We start from the raw sequence: 13,752 nt of genomic DNA, 5'->3' as shown, positions 1-13,752 counted from the left end.
GTCACATGAGCAACCAATTAGATCTTTTCTTTACATTTAATAGCTATTTCTGATCAATCTTCACGAGACTCTTCACTGAAGATAATAAACTACTATGTTATTAAAACTACATTATGTTTTATACACACCTCAGCAACTGCCTCCTCAAGGGTGATCTTCTTATTTGTGTGTGGAACAACAATGGGAGAGAACTGGTCAACTATTTCACACAACATAGCTTCTTTCAAAGTTAGGTATGCTCCAGTTTCTGGATGAACAACCTTGTTTGTCCTAGGATCAACCAGACCCTGATGCACAAGTTCAGGTAATGAGAGGCTGCGAGCAACTGGCACGAGTATGCGGCCCCCTGGGCTCGATGGGTCTAAAACTCCTCTGTGAAGTGCCTCACGCACTGTCAAAACATCTCCACGTTGTGGGTCCACCACTGCACCATGATCTCCATTCACACGTCCTAGCACCACAGCTTCAGATAATGACAGAGACTCTCCCTGCATAAAGTGAAAAAAATAATTAATGTAATAACCACTTCCAGCAGAAAACAAAAGTATCATAATGGTACAGTACAATGATTATTTTCTTACTGAATTTCAAAAAATATCTACAAAACTAGGAAGAGGAGGTGTGAAAAGCTAAAAGGGATACTTTTCTGCAGAATAGGGATGCACAGCTTGCAGCCTGTGGGCTTCCTCATTCTTGTAAATTGACAAAAATTGACCAAGACATCAGAGCAATTGTTGAATCAATTGAGATCCCTCTTCCAAATTAAATTGTGTGCATAATGTTTCTATAAAAATACATTTTTGTAATGATATTTGTTAAATGAAATGAATATTTGTGAAACAAATGATGCGAGCATTTTTCCCTGTGAGCCTTGTAATGACAGTGAGAAGTTTGTGGCCCATGGTACTATCAATTCTGTACACACTCCCCCCCCCCCCCCCCCCCCCCCCGATGTAGAACAAAAAGAACAGTTTACACTCATTTACACATGCATAGTGAATGTAAAGTATTGTACACAAGAAGTGGCTGCTTTAAATCAAACATTTTATTTAACAAACTAATAAATCTTTACAAAATGTGCTGCTCACTGCAATCACTTTCACTGGGCAGCATTTTAAACCTACAAATATGATTCATCATAATGGAAATAAATTTTACATAACTCAAATTTTATAATTCTTTCCATATGCATTCACAGTAAATACAGTCTCTGCTGCAGGACTGACTAAATTCATGTAAACATACCTGTTCACCAACATAAGTTTCTGGGCGATCAAGCACATCGGCTGTCTCCCGGTCAATAATGCCAGCTGCAGCAGCCTCACGGGGCCGTAGTACTTTCTTGCGCATCTTTTGCAAAACAACAGGCCTAGCTTCCCGATCTGGTGAGCAAGAGAAAGAACGGGCACGCCCAATTGCTACTCGGTATTTGGGTTCTGTAGTGACACGGCCACGTGTTCGTTCTCCTTCCGAGGGTCGATCGTCGTCGTCTTCGTCCAATGAAATGCTTGTTGAGCCCAGAATCTGCAATATTGCAAAGGAAAGTGTGGCAATTAGTATCAGTTTTTGGAAACTGCTTAACTGCAATTACTGTAAACATACAGCAGCAAGTAATGTAATACGCAAAAATTAGTACCTTTCAAAATTTTCTTGATCACTGGCCTCCCTAGTACTTTTTCTCTGGTCACTGCTAACCTTACAGACTTAACAACAATACCGTATACAACCATTACATAGTTAGATTTTGAGAACAGATACAAAATTAGTAATAGTAAGCATCATTTTCTTTGGAAGGGGCTGAGGGGAAGGAGTAGCAGTAACAGTAGAAGTGGAAGTGAAGTAGTAGTAGTAGCAGTAGTAGTAGTAGTAGTAGTAGTAGTAGCAGTAGCAGTAGTAGTAGTAGTAGTAGTAGCAGCAGCAGCAGCAGCAGGAGTAGTAGGGCTGATGATGACTACACTGTCAATGCCTCTATACTAGTTAGCAATATTGCTACTGCTACTCACTGTAAAGATGATATGCCGAGTTGCAGAGAGGCACAACAAAAAGACTGCTACACATTTAGGTTTCGGTCAAAGCCTTCTTCAAGAAACCACACACACACACACACACACACACACACACACACACACACACACACACACAGAGAGAGAGAGAGAGAGAGAGAGAGAGAGAGAGAGAGAGAGAGAGAGAGAGAGAGAGAGAGAGAGAGAGAGATATTCATTCATTCACACAAGCAAGAAAACATCATGCACACATGACCACCATCTCAAGTAACTTGGACCAAGCCGGAGATGGCAGTCTTGTGCGACTGATGTGTGCTTGCTTGTGTGGGTTAATGTGTGTGCTTTTCCTTTTCTAAAGAGGGCTTTGGTCAAAAGACAACATGTAACAGTGTGTCATCTTTACGATGAGTAGCAGTCTATATTATTGTTATTCCAACCTGGAGTTTCCACCAATTATCTTCAGGAGGCAAAATGTGGACTACTGTCAGTAAAATAACACAATTTAGCTTTCAGAACTATCAGTTCCTTACTCGAGAAGGAAAGATGGATAGGTCACTCAAACCCTAAGATGACAGGGACCCAACTGTAGTAGCTACACGTCCTGGGATCTGAGTGACTCGACCTACCTTTTTTACCTGCCCAACTCTTCTCCCTGAGAAAGGAACTAATACTTCTGAAAGCTAAAACTGTAGCATAATTTTTATTTTTATATGTGGCTGTCAACAGTACTAAACATTTAAACGCCTAATAGTACGCCTAATATTAAGTACTGCCCAGAAATTCTGTCTCATAATTAATTAGTAAATGTTTTTTCTAATGAAGTCTTAACTTTGTTTCTAAAACAATGCATTAATTGTACTAGTGTATGTTTTGAAATCTATGGTTTACAGCTGCTTAATATAAAAATAGCAACAAAATATTAATTTATTATACTTTTGTTGACGGACAGCATACCTTCAAACGGCCAGCATCGGTTGCGAGTTGTTCAGCCTGCTCTGGCGATAGCAAGCCACGCTGCACGGCCTCCTCGGCAGTCAGCTCAGCTCCTGTTGTAGGGTCTCTCACCACAATGGAAGTCGATACAACTGCTGTCCTGGTCCTCACGACACCATCTGCTGGAATCACTTCAGCTGAAACAGTCAACTGCTCAGCAGTAGGAGCAACAGAGAGGGGTTCTCCCATCACTGCCACTACACCAAATTTGGATGCCTCAGAAAGCGGAATTCGGCGTCCAGCCTTATCTCTATATTCACCTGTGTCCTTATCGATGAAGCCCTTTCTCAGAGCTTCATTGATATTGAGGGATTTTCCAGTGTACGGATCCTTAACTTTGACCATTCTTGGTTCAATCTTGCTCTCCTTTACTGCGGCAAGAAGGTTATCAGTCTTCCCAGTCTGTGTGAAAATCACTAGTGCTGATGATGGATCATACACAATACCAGGTGCGACCTGTAGAGGTTCTATATCATGAACATCTGCACACACCTCTTTAAATGTGTGGGGACGACCGGAACTTGTTACAGATTCTGACACTTCCACTTTGTCTGGGCGACCACTAACTTTAGTCACTTGAATTAGTCGCCGTGAGGACGCACTACTGCTGTCCAACTGAGTAGACACAACTGGGGTAGCTCCTTCCAAGATAACCAATCCATGATCAACAGCCTCCTTCATAGTAATCTTGTTCCCATCTGGTGACACATAATGGCCCGTTGCATCGAGCACGTGTTTTTCCAGAGCACGTGTTACAGTCAGATGGCGTTTGTTGATGGGATCAATGACAGTGACTGATTCTGGATTTACTATTTGCAGTTTTATACACTCCTCAAAGGAAGCAAGCCTATCAGTACCTGGAATAATAAAAAGCCCTGTCACAGGATCAAACAGTCGCCGCTCTATTGCTTCCGACAGTAGCCATCCATCCCGCGGGAGCTCAAACACCTGTGTATGCTGCTCCAAGTGCAGTTCATCTGTAGGTTTCAATTCTAATGTTGCTGTATGTGTGCTAGGGACTGTTGCCTGGTCTCGTCTACTGACAGACAGATCACGGGGAACCTGTGATAGTCCCAAAACCATGTCTTGTCCCATTTCGTCTTTTATAAGCTGCTGAGGCTGCTCTGTGCCATTCTTTACATGCGAAGGTGATGTATCACCATATCTGGCTGGCAATGAAGGAGGGAATTTCTCTAAAGATGACTGTAATGCTTCTTTCTGTAAAAACGTAGTTAAATCACTTTCTGTTGGAATATGTCTCGTTGGGGAAGGATGGATTTTAGCCTTCTTAGGAGAGACGGTAATCTTCTCATCAGTGTATGCTTGTTTTGGAGAAGTGCTATGGACATCTACCTCCATCGGGGAAGTTTTTACTTTCTGAGGAGAAGTTGATGAATCTTCACGAACCAACTCTCCTCTCCTTAAAGATCTATCTTCTTTTTCAATGACTGTCACTTTCGTTGAACTTTTATCAACTGTTACTTCGTCCACTGTTGTTTTCGTTGACACAGTTCTGGGAACACGATCTGTAAAAGGAGAGTTGCTATTTTCTTTGGGGACTGACTCTTGTTTACGAAGTGAATCCATTTTATCTGGTAATGTTCCATCTACACAAACTTCTACTTTTTCAGCTGCAATCAATCCTGCATCGACAGCCTCTTCTAGTGTCAGAATTCTACCCGATTCTGGGTCTCTAACTGTTCTATTTTTCTCATCATAAAGCCCACGAATGAGTGCTTCCTGTAATGTCATACGTGGAGATCGGCCATATGCCAAGCTCACTTCTGCTGTAGTGGCTGTCCCAGACGATGTTATAGTGACATATTTCTTTACAGTCTTTGTAACTGTTTGTGTTGTTACAGTGATTGTAAGCATGCTGAGTAACAATGCTGCACCTTCCGCATTGATTAGGCCACTTTTCACGGCTTCATTAAATGCCACTGGTTCTCCAGTTTTTGTGCCGAGTGGCAATCCCAATTTGGTGTCAATTTTACCCCTTGCAACAGACTCTAGCACATTCAGTTCTCTGTTACCATCAAAGATTCCAATAGGTCGATTAAGCATCTCGAGAACTTCAGCTCTGATTAGTCCTCGTTTTGTTGCTTCAGGAACTGACACTGCTTCCCCAGTCTTGCTGTTAACAACAACAGAAACTTTATCGCGATTTATCTTCAAGAAATCTTTTGACACAGCTGTATTAAAACTAACAAAGTCTTTTCCATCAGGTTCCTTGAAACCATCAATGTCAAAAATGGATTTTACAGCAACAGAAGTAAGGAGACCACGATCGGCTGCCTCTGCCATGGAATACACAGCACCCTCAGCAGTGTTAACAAAGCGAGCACCATCTGGTAATACAATGCCATCGCGAAGTGCTTGAGAAAGTGTCACCAGTTCTCCAGACCGTGTGTCTGTTACTGATCGTGCCCAATTGTCATCTAGTGTGCCACACTGCACAGCCTCCGTCAATGTAAGACGCTTGCGATGAGCTGGTGACCAAATGCAACCACGTTCGTCCAGTAGGTCCAAATCGACAGCATCCTTAAGTGTAGCAGCACGCGAGACGAGTCGCCTGCGGCGTGCTTCACTTAATCGCAATACCTCACCTGATAGACCATGGTGGTAGCGACCACTGGCATCAATAAGACTACGATCTAAGGCAGCAGATAATGTGAGGCGTACGTCTGCAGCAGCGTCCACCACCTCACGCACCTCACCATCCAGTACACCACGAGCGACTGCCTCGGCCAGAGTCAGCCACTCACCAGAGCACCGATCCAGCACACGGCCATCACTATCATCCACCAGTCCATTTGCTAGTGCATCTGACAGTGACAGTGGCAGCCCGGCAACAACCCCGCTCGCCCCTGTTCCCAAAGACCTTGTGTACCTTACCTCTGGTCCCGTAGATGGCACCCCTCTCTCAGCATCTGCTAGTTCTCGCTGGATAGCTTCCAGCAGTGACAGTTGACCAACACCACAAGGGCCGAGGAGACGGGTGGCCAAAGCAGGTTCCACCAAACCACATTTTACAGCTTCCTGTAGTGGAGTCCCTGCCACTTGGCCTGATCGGACATCCAGCACACGTAGCGCAATTGCTTCACCCACAGTCAGTACACGACCTGCCACAGTACAAGTGGCTAGTTATACATAGGGAACCACATAACCAAAAGTTGTAATCCATTAATTTACACTCCTGGAAATGGAAAAAAGAACACATTGACACCGGTGTGTCAGACCCACCACACTTGCTCTGGACACTGCGAGAGGGCTGTACAAGCAATGATCACACGCACGGCATAGTGGACACACTAGGAACCGCGGTGTTGGCCATCGAATGGCGCTAGCTGAGCATAATTTGTGCACCGCCGCCGTCAGTGTCAGCCAGTTTGCCGTGGCATACGGAGCTCCATCGCAGTCTTTAACACTGGTAGCATGCCGCGACAGCGTGGACGTGAACCGTATGTGCAGTTGACGGACTTTGAGCGAGGGCGTATAGTGGGCATGCGGGAGGCCGGGTGGACGTACTGCCGAATTGCTCAACACGTGGGGCGTGAGGTCTCCACAGTACATCGATGTTGTCGCCAGTGGTCGGCGGAAGGTGCACATGCCCGTCGACCTGGGACCGGACTGCAGCGACGCACGGATGCACGCCAAGACCGTAGGATCCTACGCAGTGCCATAGGGGACCACACCGCCACTTCCAGGATAAGCAAATTAGGGACACTGTTGCTCCTGGGGTATCGGCGAGGACCATTCGCAACCGTCTCCATGAAGCTGGACTACGGTCCCGCACACCGTTAGGCCGTCTTCCGCTCACGCCCCAACATCATGCAGCCCGCCTCCAGTGGTGTCGCGACAGGCGTAAATGGAGGGACGAATGGAGACGTGTCATCTTCAGCGATGAGAGTCGCTTCTGCCTTGGTGCCAATGATGGTCGTATGCGCATTTCGCTCCGTGCAGGTGAGCGCCACAATCAGGACTGCATACAACCGAGGCACACAGGGCCAACACCCGGCATCATGGTGTGGGGAGCGATCTCCTACACTGGCCATACACCTCTGGTGATCGTCGAGGGGACACTGAATAGTGCACGGTGCATCCAAACCGTCATCGAACCCATCGTTATACCATTCCTAGACCGACAAGGGAACTTGCTGTTCCAACAGGACAATGCACGTCCGCATGTATCCCGTGCCACCCAACGTGCTCTACAAGGTGTAAGTCAACTACCCTGGCCAGCAAGATCTCCGGATCTGGTCCAACTGAGGCGCCAGGTGGAAATGGCATGGCAAGCCGTTCCATAGGACTACATCCAGCATCTCTACGATCGTCTCCATGGGAGAATAGCAGCCTGCATTGCTGCGAAAGGTGGATATACACTGTACTAGTGCCGACATTGTGCATGCACTGTTGCCTGTGTCTATGTGCCTGGGGTTCTGTCAGTGTGATCATGTGATGTATCTGACCCCAGGAATGTGTCAATAAAGTTTCCCCTTCCTGGGACAATGAATTCACGTTGTTCTTATTTCAATTTCCAGGAGTGTATATTGACCGAGACTCGAGATCTTTACTGCAGATTAGTAACTGAAAGATAACTGGTTCAAAAGATGCCTTAATTATTGTATTTGTTTCTCGGGAAGAAGGCAAATCACAAACATACATTTTTAAAAAAATTACAAAAACCTTTCCTCAACTGAGCACCAAATACACACAAGAATACAGTTTAAACACAAAATGTGAACTTGACAGGTATGAACTGAAATGCTACAGCATGTGCAAAATTATTTGATATAATTATTGTAATACTGTCTCACAGCCATTAAACTAACACTGCATTGAGTGATCCATAATTAAATCACTGAATATTGCTACTATTCAAATAATAATAATAATGAAGAAAAGTGAAGGATAGAAAAGAGGAGAATTAAATATCTTGTTGACAATGAGTTCATTAGAGACAGAGCATATCATCTCAATGGCAGAGAACAGGGGAAGGAAATCAACCTTGTCCTTTTCAAAGGAGCCATGCTAGTATTTACCTTTAGTGATACAGACATCATCATCATCATCATCATCATCATTTAAGACTGATTATGCTTTTCAGCGTTCAGTCTGGAGCATAGCCCCCTTACAAAATTCCTCCATGATCCCCTATTCTGTGCTAACATTGGTGCCTCTTCTGATGTTAAACCTATTACTTCAAAATCATTCTTAACCGAGTCCAGGTACCTTCTCCTTGGTCTGCCCCGACTCCTCCTACCCTCTACTGCTGAAACCATGAGTCTCTTGGGTAACCTTGCTTCTCCCATGCGTGTAAGTGATATAGACAAAACATGGAAAATCTAAATCTGAATGACTATGAACCATCACCTTCCCAAATGTGAGGCCAGTACGCTAACTGCTATGCCAAATTGCTTGAGTCATCATGGGAGGTAATCAGGAAAGTGACAACAGCTAAATCTTATTTCGGGCCACAGCAAAGTTATTTACTATCCAGTGGCAGAACATATGGATGAGCAAAAGAAAATACTGTTTACAGTGCGCCTTGTATTCATAATAGTCTCTATATACTTCATATTTTACGAAACAATTTAGTTTTGTCCTCTTGACGTAAATAGTAATACATAAATCCAGCAAAACACAGAGGTTTTCCATCTTGAAGCCAATATCAAACTGAAGGTTGATTTAAATACCAGTGCTCGACTGGGTGGGACTTCTTGTAGGTAGTATATTTTTTCCTGACATCAACTTCATAACTGGTCCAACCACACAAGTTTGGGGATCACAAGATTTTTGAACTCGAATCAAAACCCCTAAACAGATTTACTAATGCTGCTCCATATTCACAATGTACTGAGGTGAAACTCTGATAGAAAAGTTTCTACAGCAAACTGGGAATTAAAACTTAGATCTTGTGTTTTCAGCATGGTACTTACTCACATAGCAGCCAAGCCATTAACAAAACACATGCAATTTATTTATATGAAATATGAAAAACGAACTCTGAAAAGGAGTCTTACCTGTGGCAGGATCAGTAATTCCAAGGAGATCAGAAACATCTGTTCCCTCATCAGCCTGTCGAATCCTACGTAAAGATCGAATTTCTGAGAAATGCATGCTGCTTCCTCTGCTACTAGGAACTCCTACAGTCTGACTAGGACTACCATCGGTCCCTCCCACACCTGGACGACCTCCATCTACTTCTGTTGCCTGTCTCTTTGGAGCAGGTGATCCATCACGAGATCCTCGTGTGGTCACCGTGATTTTGCTGCCATCCCTGATCTCTTGGTACCTGAAATGATTTATTATGTTTTTCCTTAAAATGAAACAAGCAGTCTCTAAAGGTGTATGTCTACTTGCAGCAAAAGAAAAAAAGTATCTGCTTCTGTATCATGATTTTAAATCAGGGGGGGGGGGGCAGAGAGAGAGAGAGAGAGAGAGAGAGAGAGAGAGAGAGAGAGAGAGAGAGAGAGAGAGAAGTAACCTTTGTCGATGTAAAATTCTTATGAAAATAAATGATAAACCAACTGAGCCAATGATTGCAATCATGAGCCCAACCTACATGGCTCAGAGACGTCCAATTCAGAAGAAGATTTGGAGGGGGGTGGGGGTGGTTTACATACAGGGGGAGGAAGGGCGGAGGGAGTAATTTTGACCAGCCACCGCCACCACTAAACAAGAAAAGAAATGTCTTAGAATTAAAAGGGGAGCTCTATCAACACAGAAAAAAAATTAAATAAACTGATTATTCATTTCAATGTCACCTAAAATAGAGGAGAGATTTTGCGCTAAGCCAATGGCTACCCTGTCATTAGTAAGCAAATTTGAAATACTTAAAGTAATGTGCCACAAGCAACTGAGTTTTCCATTTGTGCAAGACTGCCACGTGTTTTAGAGTAGTTCATAATCGAATTCAGGTTAAACTGACATTTTTGTGCCATGTCATAAACCTTGATTTGGGTCTCTGTTGAATTTTTTACTGCATAAGAACAACTTCTGTAGGGGAAAAATGGCTTCTACCACATCAACGCTCAATAGACTGGTTTCAATAATGTTTTTCTTTACTTACAATAATGGACAAGCACAATTATTAAAATCAACATATAGATGTCGATATTGACAACATATTTCTTACTTTGTAGTATACTGTCTGCTGTTAAACTGAGATTCTTCCGTAGACTCATATATATTAAATTCTGTTCGGAATGTTTTGAGGTCCCTTGGTTCCATCTGCGACACCAGTACCTGAAAAATGAAGAAGTAATAAGCGCATGAGTTAGCAATCATAATTTACTTTATAGTAAGAATGCCTCGATTCTTTTTCTTGTTGAATATGACATAAAAGATGAGTTGAAAGAAAAAGCCTCAAGGACAAATAAGGAACTATATTCATAAGGTAAAGAGAAAAAGCAACCACTCTCTGTATAGCTAACTCATTCAGTGGGCAACAGCTATTTAAAAAGAAGAGAGATTGAAATCATGGATACTAGAATACATGGTGTGGATCACGGGTATGTATGCTGTGTTACTGACAGGGTAACCCACCCAGCCACTACTCAGTAGCTCGTCATTGCCATTAATTTATTGTGATGTCATTCCATTTTTGAGTGACTACAAGTAAGTGTGAGTTCTTATCAATGACTGTCAATTAAATGTAAAGTTGTGCTACCATTATTAGTGTATTGAGGGCTTCTGAGAACATGTTCTGAATTATTTCTCATTTAAAATAATGGATTCTGTGTTATCACAAGGTATAGTAAGAATTTCAGAGAACAAAAAAGTTTGGAATTAAGTTTCATATATTTCCTAACAACAAAGAGGCAAAAATCAAAATGCTTTTAAACAAGATGGTTTGTTTTCAGCTGTTAATGCTTATGTGTACTCAATACATCTTGCTGATTCGATTTATGAAAGGGCGCTGAAAAGTGAGCTGTTGACTCTTCCTCGGAAGTGCAAACTGATGGCTCATGTTTCAGCTACAGAGTTGATTTAGGCAATAGTAATGGGCTCAATAATGAGAAATTCGAGCACAGAAGTGAAGCTACCATAAAAAAAGACCGCAAGCAGAAGAAAACATAATATTAAACAATGCAGTAAATGCTATAATGCGGGTTTGTGACAATAATTAAAAACTATGGAAAAAGAAATAAAAGAACTTGGGTAAAAGAATACAGATTTACAGGTTCATCCCCCATAGTGTAATGCTGAGTTACTAAAAAATAAAACTTTTCACGAAGTGATTGACTGTTCTTTCTCTGTCGATGATAACTGGCTACGAGAGAGTGGTGTACAAATTGGTCAGCTGAAGAAATAGCAAGGCTGTAACTTAACGTTATATTGTGTTAAGGACACAGTGAAATAGCCTCTTCCTATTGCAAATACTATTACAAGAAGACTCTGGCACTTAGTGTGAATGTGAAAGTAAAAGTGAAAAATAAGTAGGTGTGTGTGTTACTTCAGAAAAGTGCCTTTAGGCCGAATGCTAAAACGTATAGCATTTTTGTTTTGCCTGTCTGTGACTCAGTGTCTCCTCTATACTTTCCACAATATTGTTGAAAAATTTAGTTAAAGTTTAGTGCTGCCAAATTATACAATCCTAATCAAGGAAAAAGGGGGCTAAATGTTTATAAACGATGTTGTGAAAATGCATTAAAAAACTTGCCAATAAATCTCTCAAAGAAGTTCTAGAAATATATACTGGTGTGTATGCTCTAATTAAGAGCCATTAGTGTTAATCTATTGAATTTCAAAATATAATACTCCAAAGGTTTTAATTTTTTACGAAGTGTAGATTCACATTCATGTTCACAGTTATAATAGCATGTTCAAAACCAGAAATTATGATTTTATGGTGACTAATTTTACCATAAAGTTCTAATATAGTCAGTCAGAAAACAAAATATTTCCACAAAATTTTCGACTTTCACACCCTCTAGAAACTAGTGCAAATTTGAACTGCATGTTGTTGTCAGCAGGATGTCACAATTGCACCAACTGTGTCTTGTATGGCTCCATATGAAAACCCTTGCTTGAATAACTTCAAGTAAATTGCTTGCTTGCAATGTATATTTCACATACATTAAATAATTTTGTATCCAAAAGGTATTGAAAACCTACAATTTTCTATTTGCAGTTACAATAATCTTCTATGAATTTTTGGTGTTACTATTAAATTTCTTTATTATGAGGAAATAGCTGCCAGTTGAGCACACACTGGAATATAGTTTCAGTTAAAAATTGATTCCTAATTTGCATACAGTGCTATTGTCTATAATTTCCTACTGACAAGCAATAATGCAACTACAGGTTCATACTGAAGTTCTACACAGTGGATTCAATACTTCGAGCTACTCTATGCCCATAAACGTTGCAAATGTGTTTCTATCTTTTGTATCTGGCAACAAATAAAAATCTGAAATCTCTTTTCCTTGGCCCTCCACATCACATTTCATGTTTATTCAAACTACAACATAGGATATAAACAAAATTACAGACACAGAAATTACCTGCACTGAAGGTTCATTGGGGCACAAAGTTGCAATCTGTTTCAATCGATCGTACAGCAGAGACAGCAGTGCTCGGTAGCGGTGGTTGAGTGCATCCAGCTGCGCAGCAACAGCAGTTGCACCAGGAATGCGGTCAGCACGATTGTCTCCATTGGATCTGCCTCTCCCAATCACTGTGTCCATGCTTGGGTGAACCTCATCAACCAGCCACGATGCATAGTGCTGCAGGCGCAGGTCGTAGATCTGCGGGTGTGCGGGGCCGGCCGCATGTTAGTCAGGTTAGTTGGCCCCTCACCTCAGTCAGTCATGCCATCACCAACCCATGAATGAATATGGAGTGCCACCCAATGTATTTCCCCAATATGACATATATCAAAAAATGAACCAGTGATCCTCATGTGAAATCCAAAAATTCTCATTCTTTTCTCTTTATTTTCTTTGCATTGATTCTTAGACTGTCTGCACTGTAATGTACATTATCAGCAGGTTTTTTTTAATATAAATCAGGAATTTAAATGTAAAGGAACTCAAACTAACAATTACTGAAAAGAATTTGTTGGATATATCCATCAAAATTACGAAACTACTCTTTATGAATGTCAATTTTGTCACATGAGGAGCGCATCTATATAATCTGTTAAATGTTTTTACATCAGGAATAATAAAACTGCATGAAAATGTGTAACTCATTTCTTAATGACAAAACAGTAGTTAAATGTTTGGCTAGTTGTTAACTATCAGCTTTCTAAGCTACGCATTTTGATGCAGTAGGCAGAACTTGTGAGTTTGACTTTGATACACAGCAATGTAAGTGCTGAACTGAAAAGAATTTTAAATCATTACACTTTCACATAATTTGAAGTTTGTATGTGTTATATACTCATAAAAACTTTGAAAAACAAAAAGACAGAGTGGGAAGATGGTGCAAATCCCAAACACATTCTAGAAACCATCACCAAACACAAGAAATGCACCACAATATCCATAAATGATCAACAACACTATATAGTATTGAATATAATGAACAAGTTCATTAAAAATTTCATGAATGAGAACAGAAGTGTATGAAAATTTGAAAATATTAAGCCAAAACAATGAGTATACAAGCTAAAATTATGAAGTGAAAAAAACTCAGGCACAAAATAAAAAATACAGGATTTGAATGAAGGAAGACTCTGGTATTAAATGTAAAATTCAAAGTTTATGGACCACAGTGTGTTATTTAATTTTTTAAACATTTCATTTCT

At 41.4% G+C, this 13,752-nt stretch overlaps 1 protein-coding gene across 50 annotated transcripts in view; it reads right to left on the bottom strand.

Annotated features, from left to right (window-relative positions):
- Window positions 1-13,752, bottom strand: part of LOC126279005 (microtubule-actin cross-linking factor 1) — a 485,047-nt gene that overhangs the window by 193,597 nt on the left and 277,698 nt on the right. For all 50 annotated transcript variants that reach the window (XM_049979354.1, XM_049979337.1, XM_049979346.1 and 47 more), the window contains 6 exons: window positions 12,506-12,748; window positions 10,135-10,244; window positions 9,020-9,291; window positions 2,958-6,118; window positions 1,246-1,524; window positions 129-488 (listed from right to left, as the gene is read on the bottom strand). In XM_049979354.1, coding sequence (XP_049835311.1) covers window positions 129-488; window positions 1,246-1,524; window positions 2,958-6,118; window positions 9,020-9,291; window positions 10,135-10,244; window positions 12,506-12,748 — 4,425 coding nt within the window. The remainder of the gene's footprint in view (window positions 1-128; window positions 489-1,245; window positions 1,525-2,957; window positions 6,119-9,019; window positions 9,292-10,134; window positions 10,245-12,505; window positions 12,749-13,752) is intronic.

Source organism: Schistocerca gregaria, chromosome 6, assembly GCF_023897955.1.
Source record: "Schistocerca gregaria isolate iqSchGreg1 chromosome 6, iqSchGreg1.2, whole genome shotgun sequence".
NCBI classification, from domain to species: Eukaryota; Metazoa; Arthropoda; class Insecta; order Orthoptera; family Acrididae; genus Schistocerca; species Schistocerca gregaria.
This window is presented reverse-complemented; position numbering and strand designations above follow the sequence as displayed.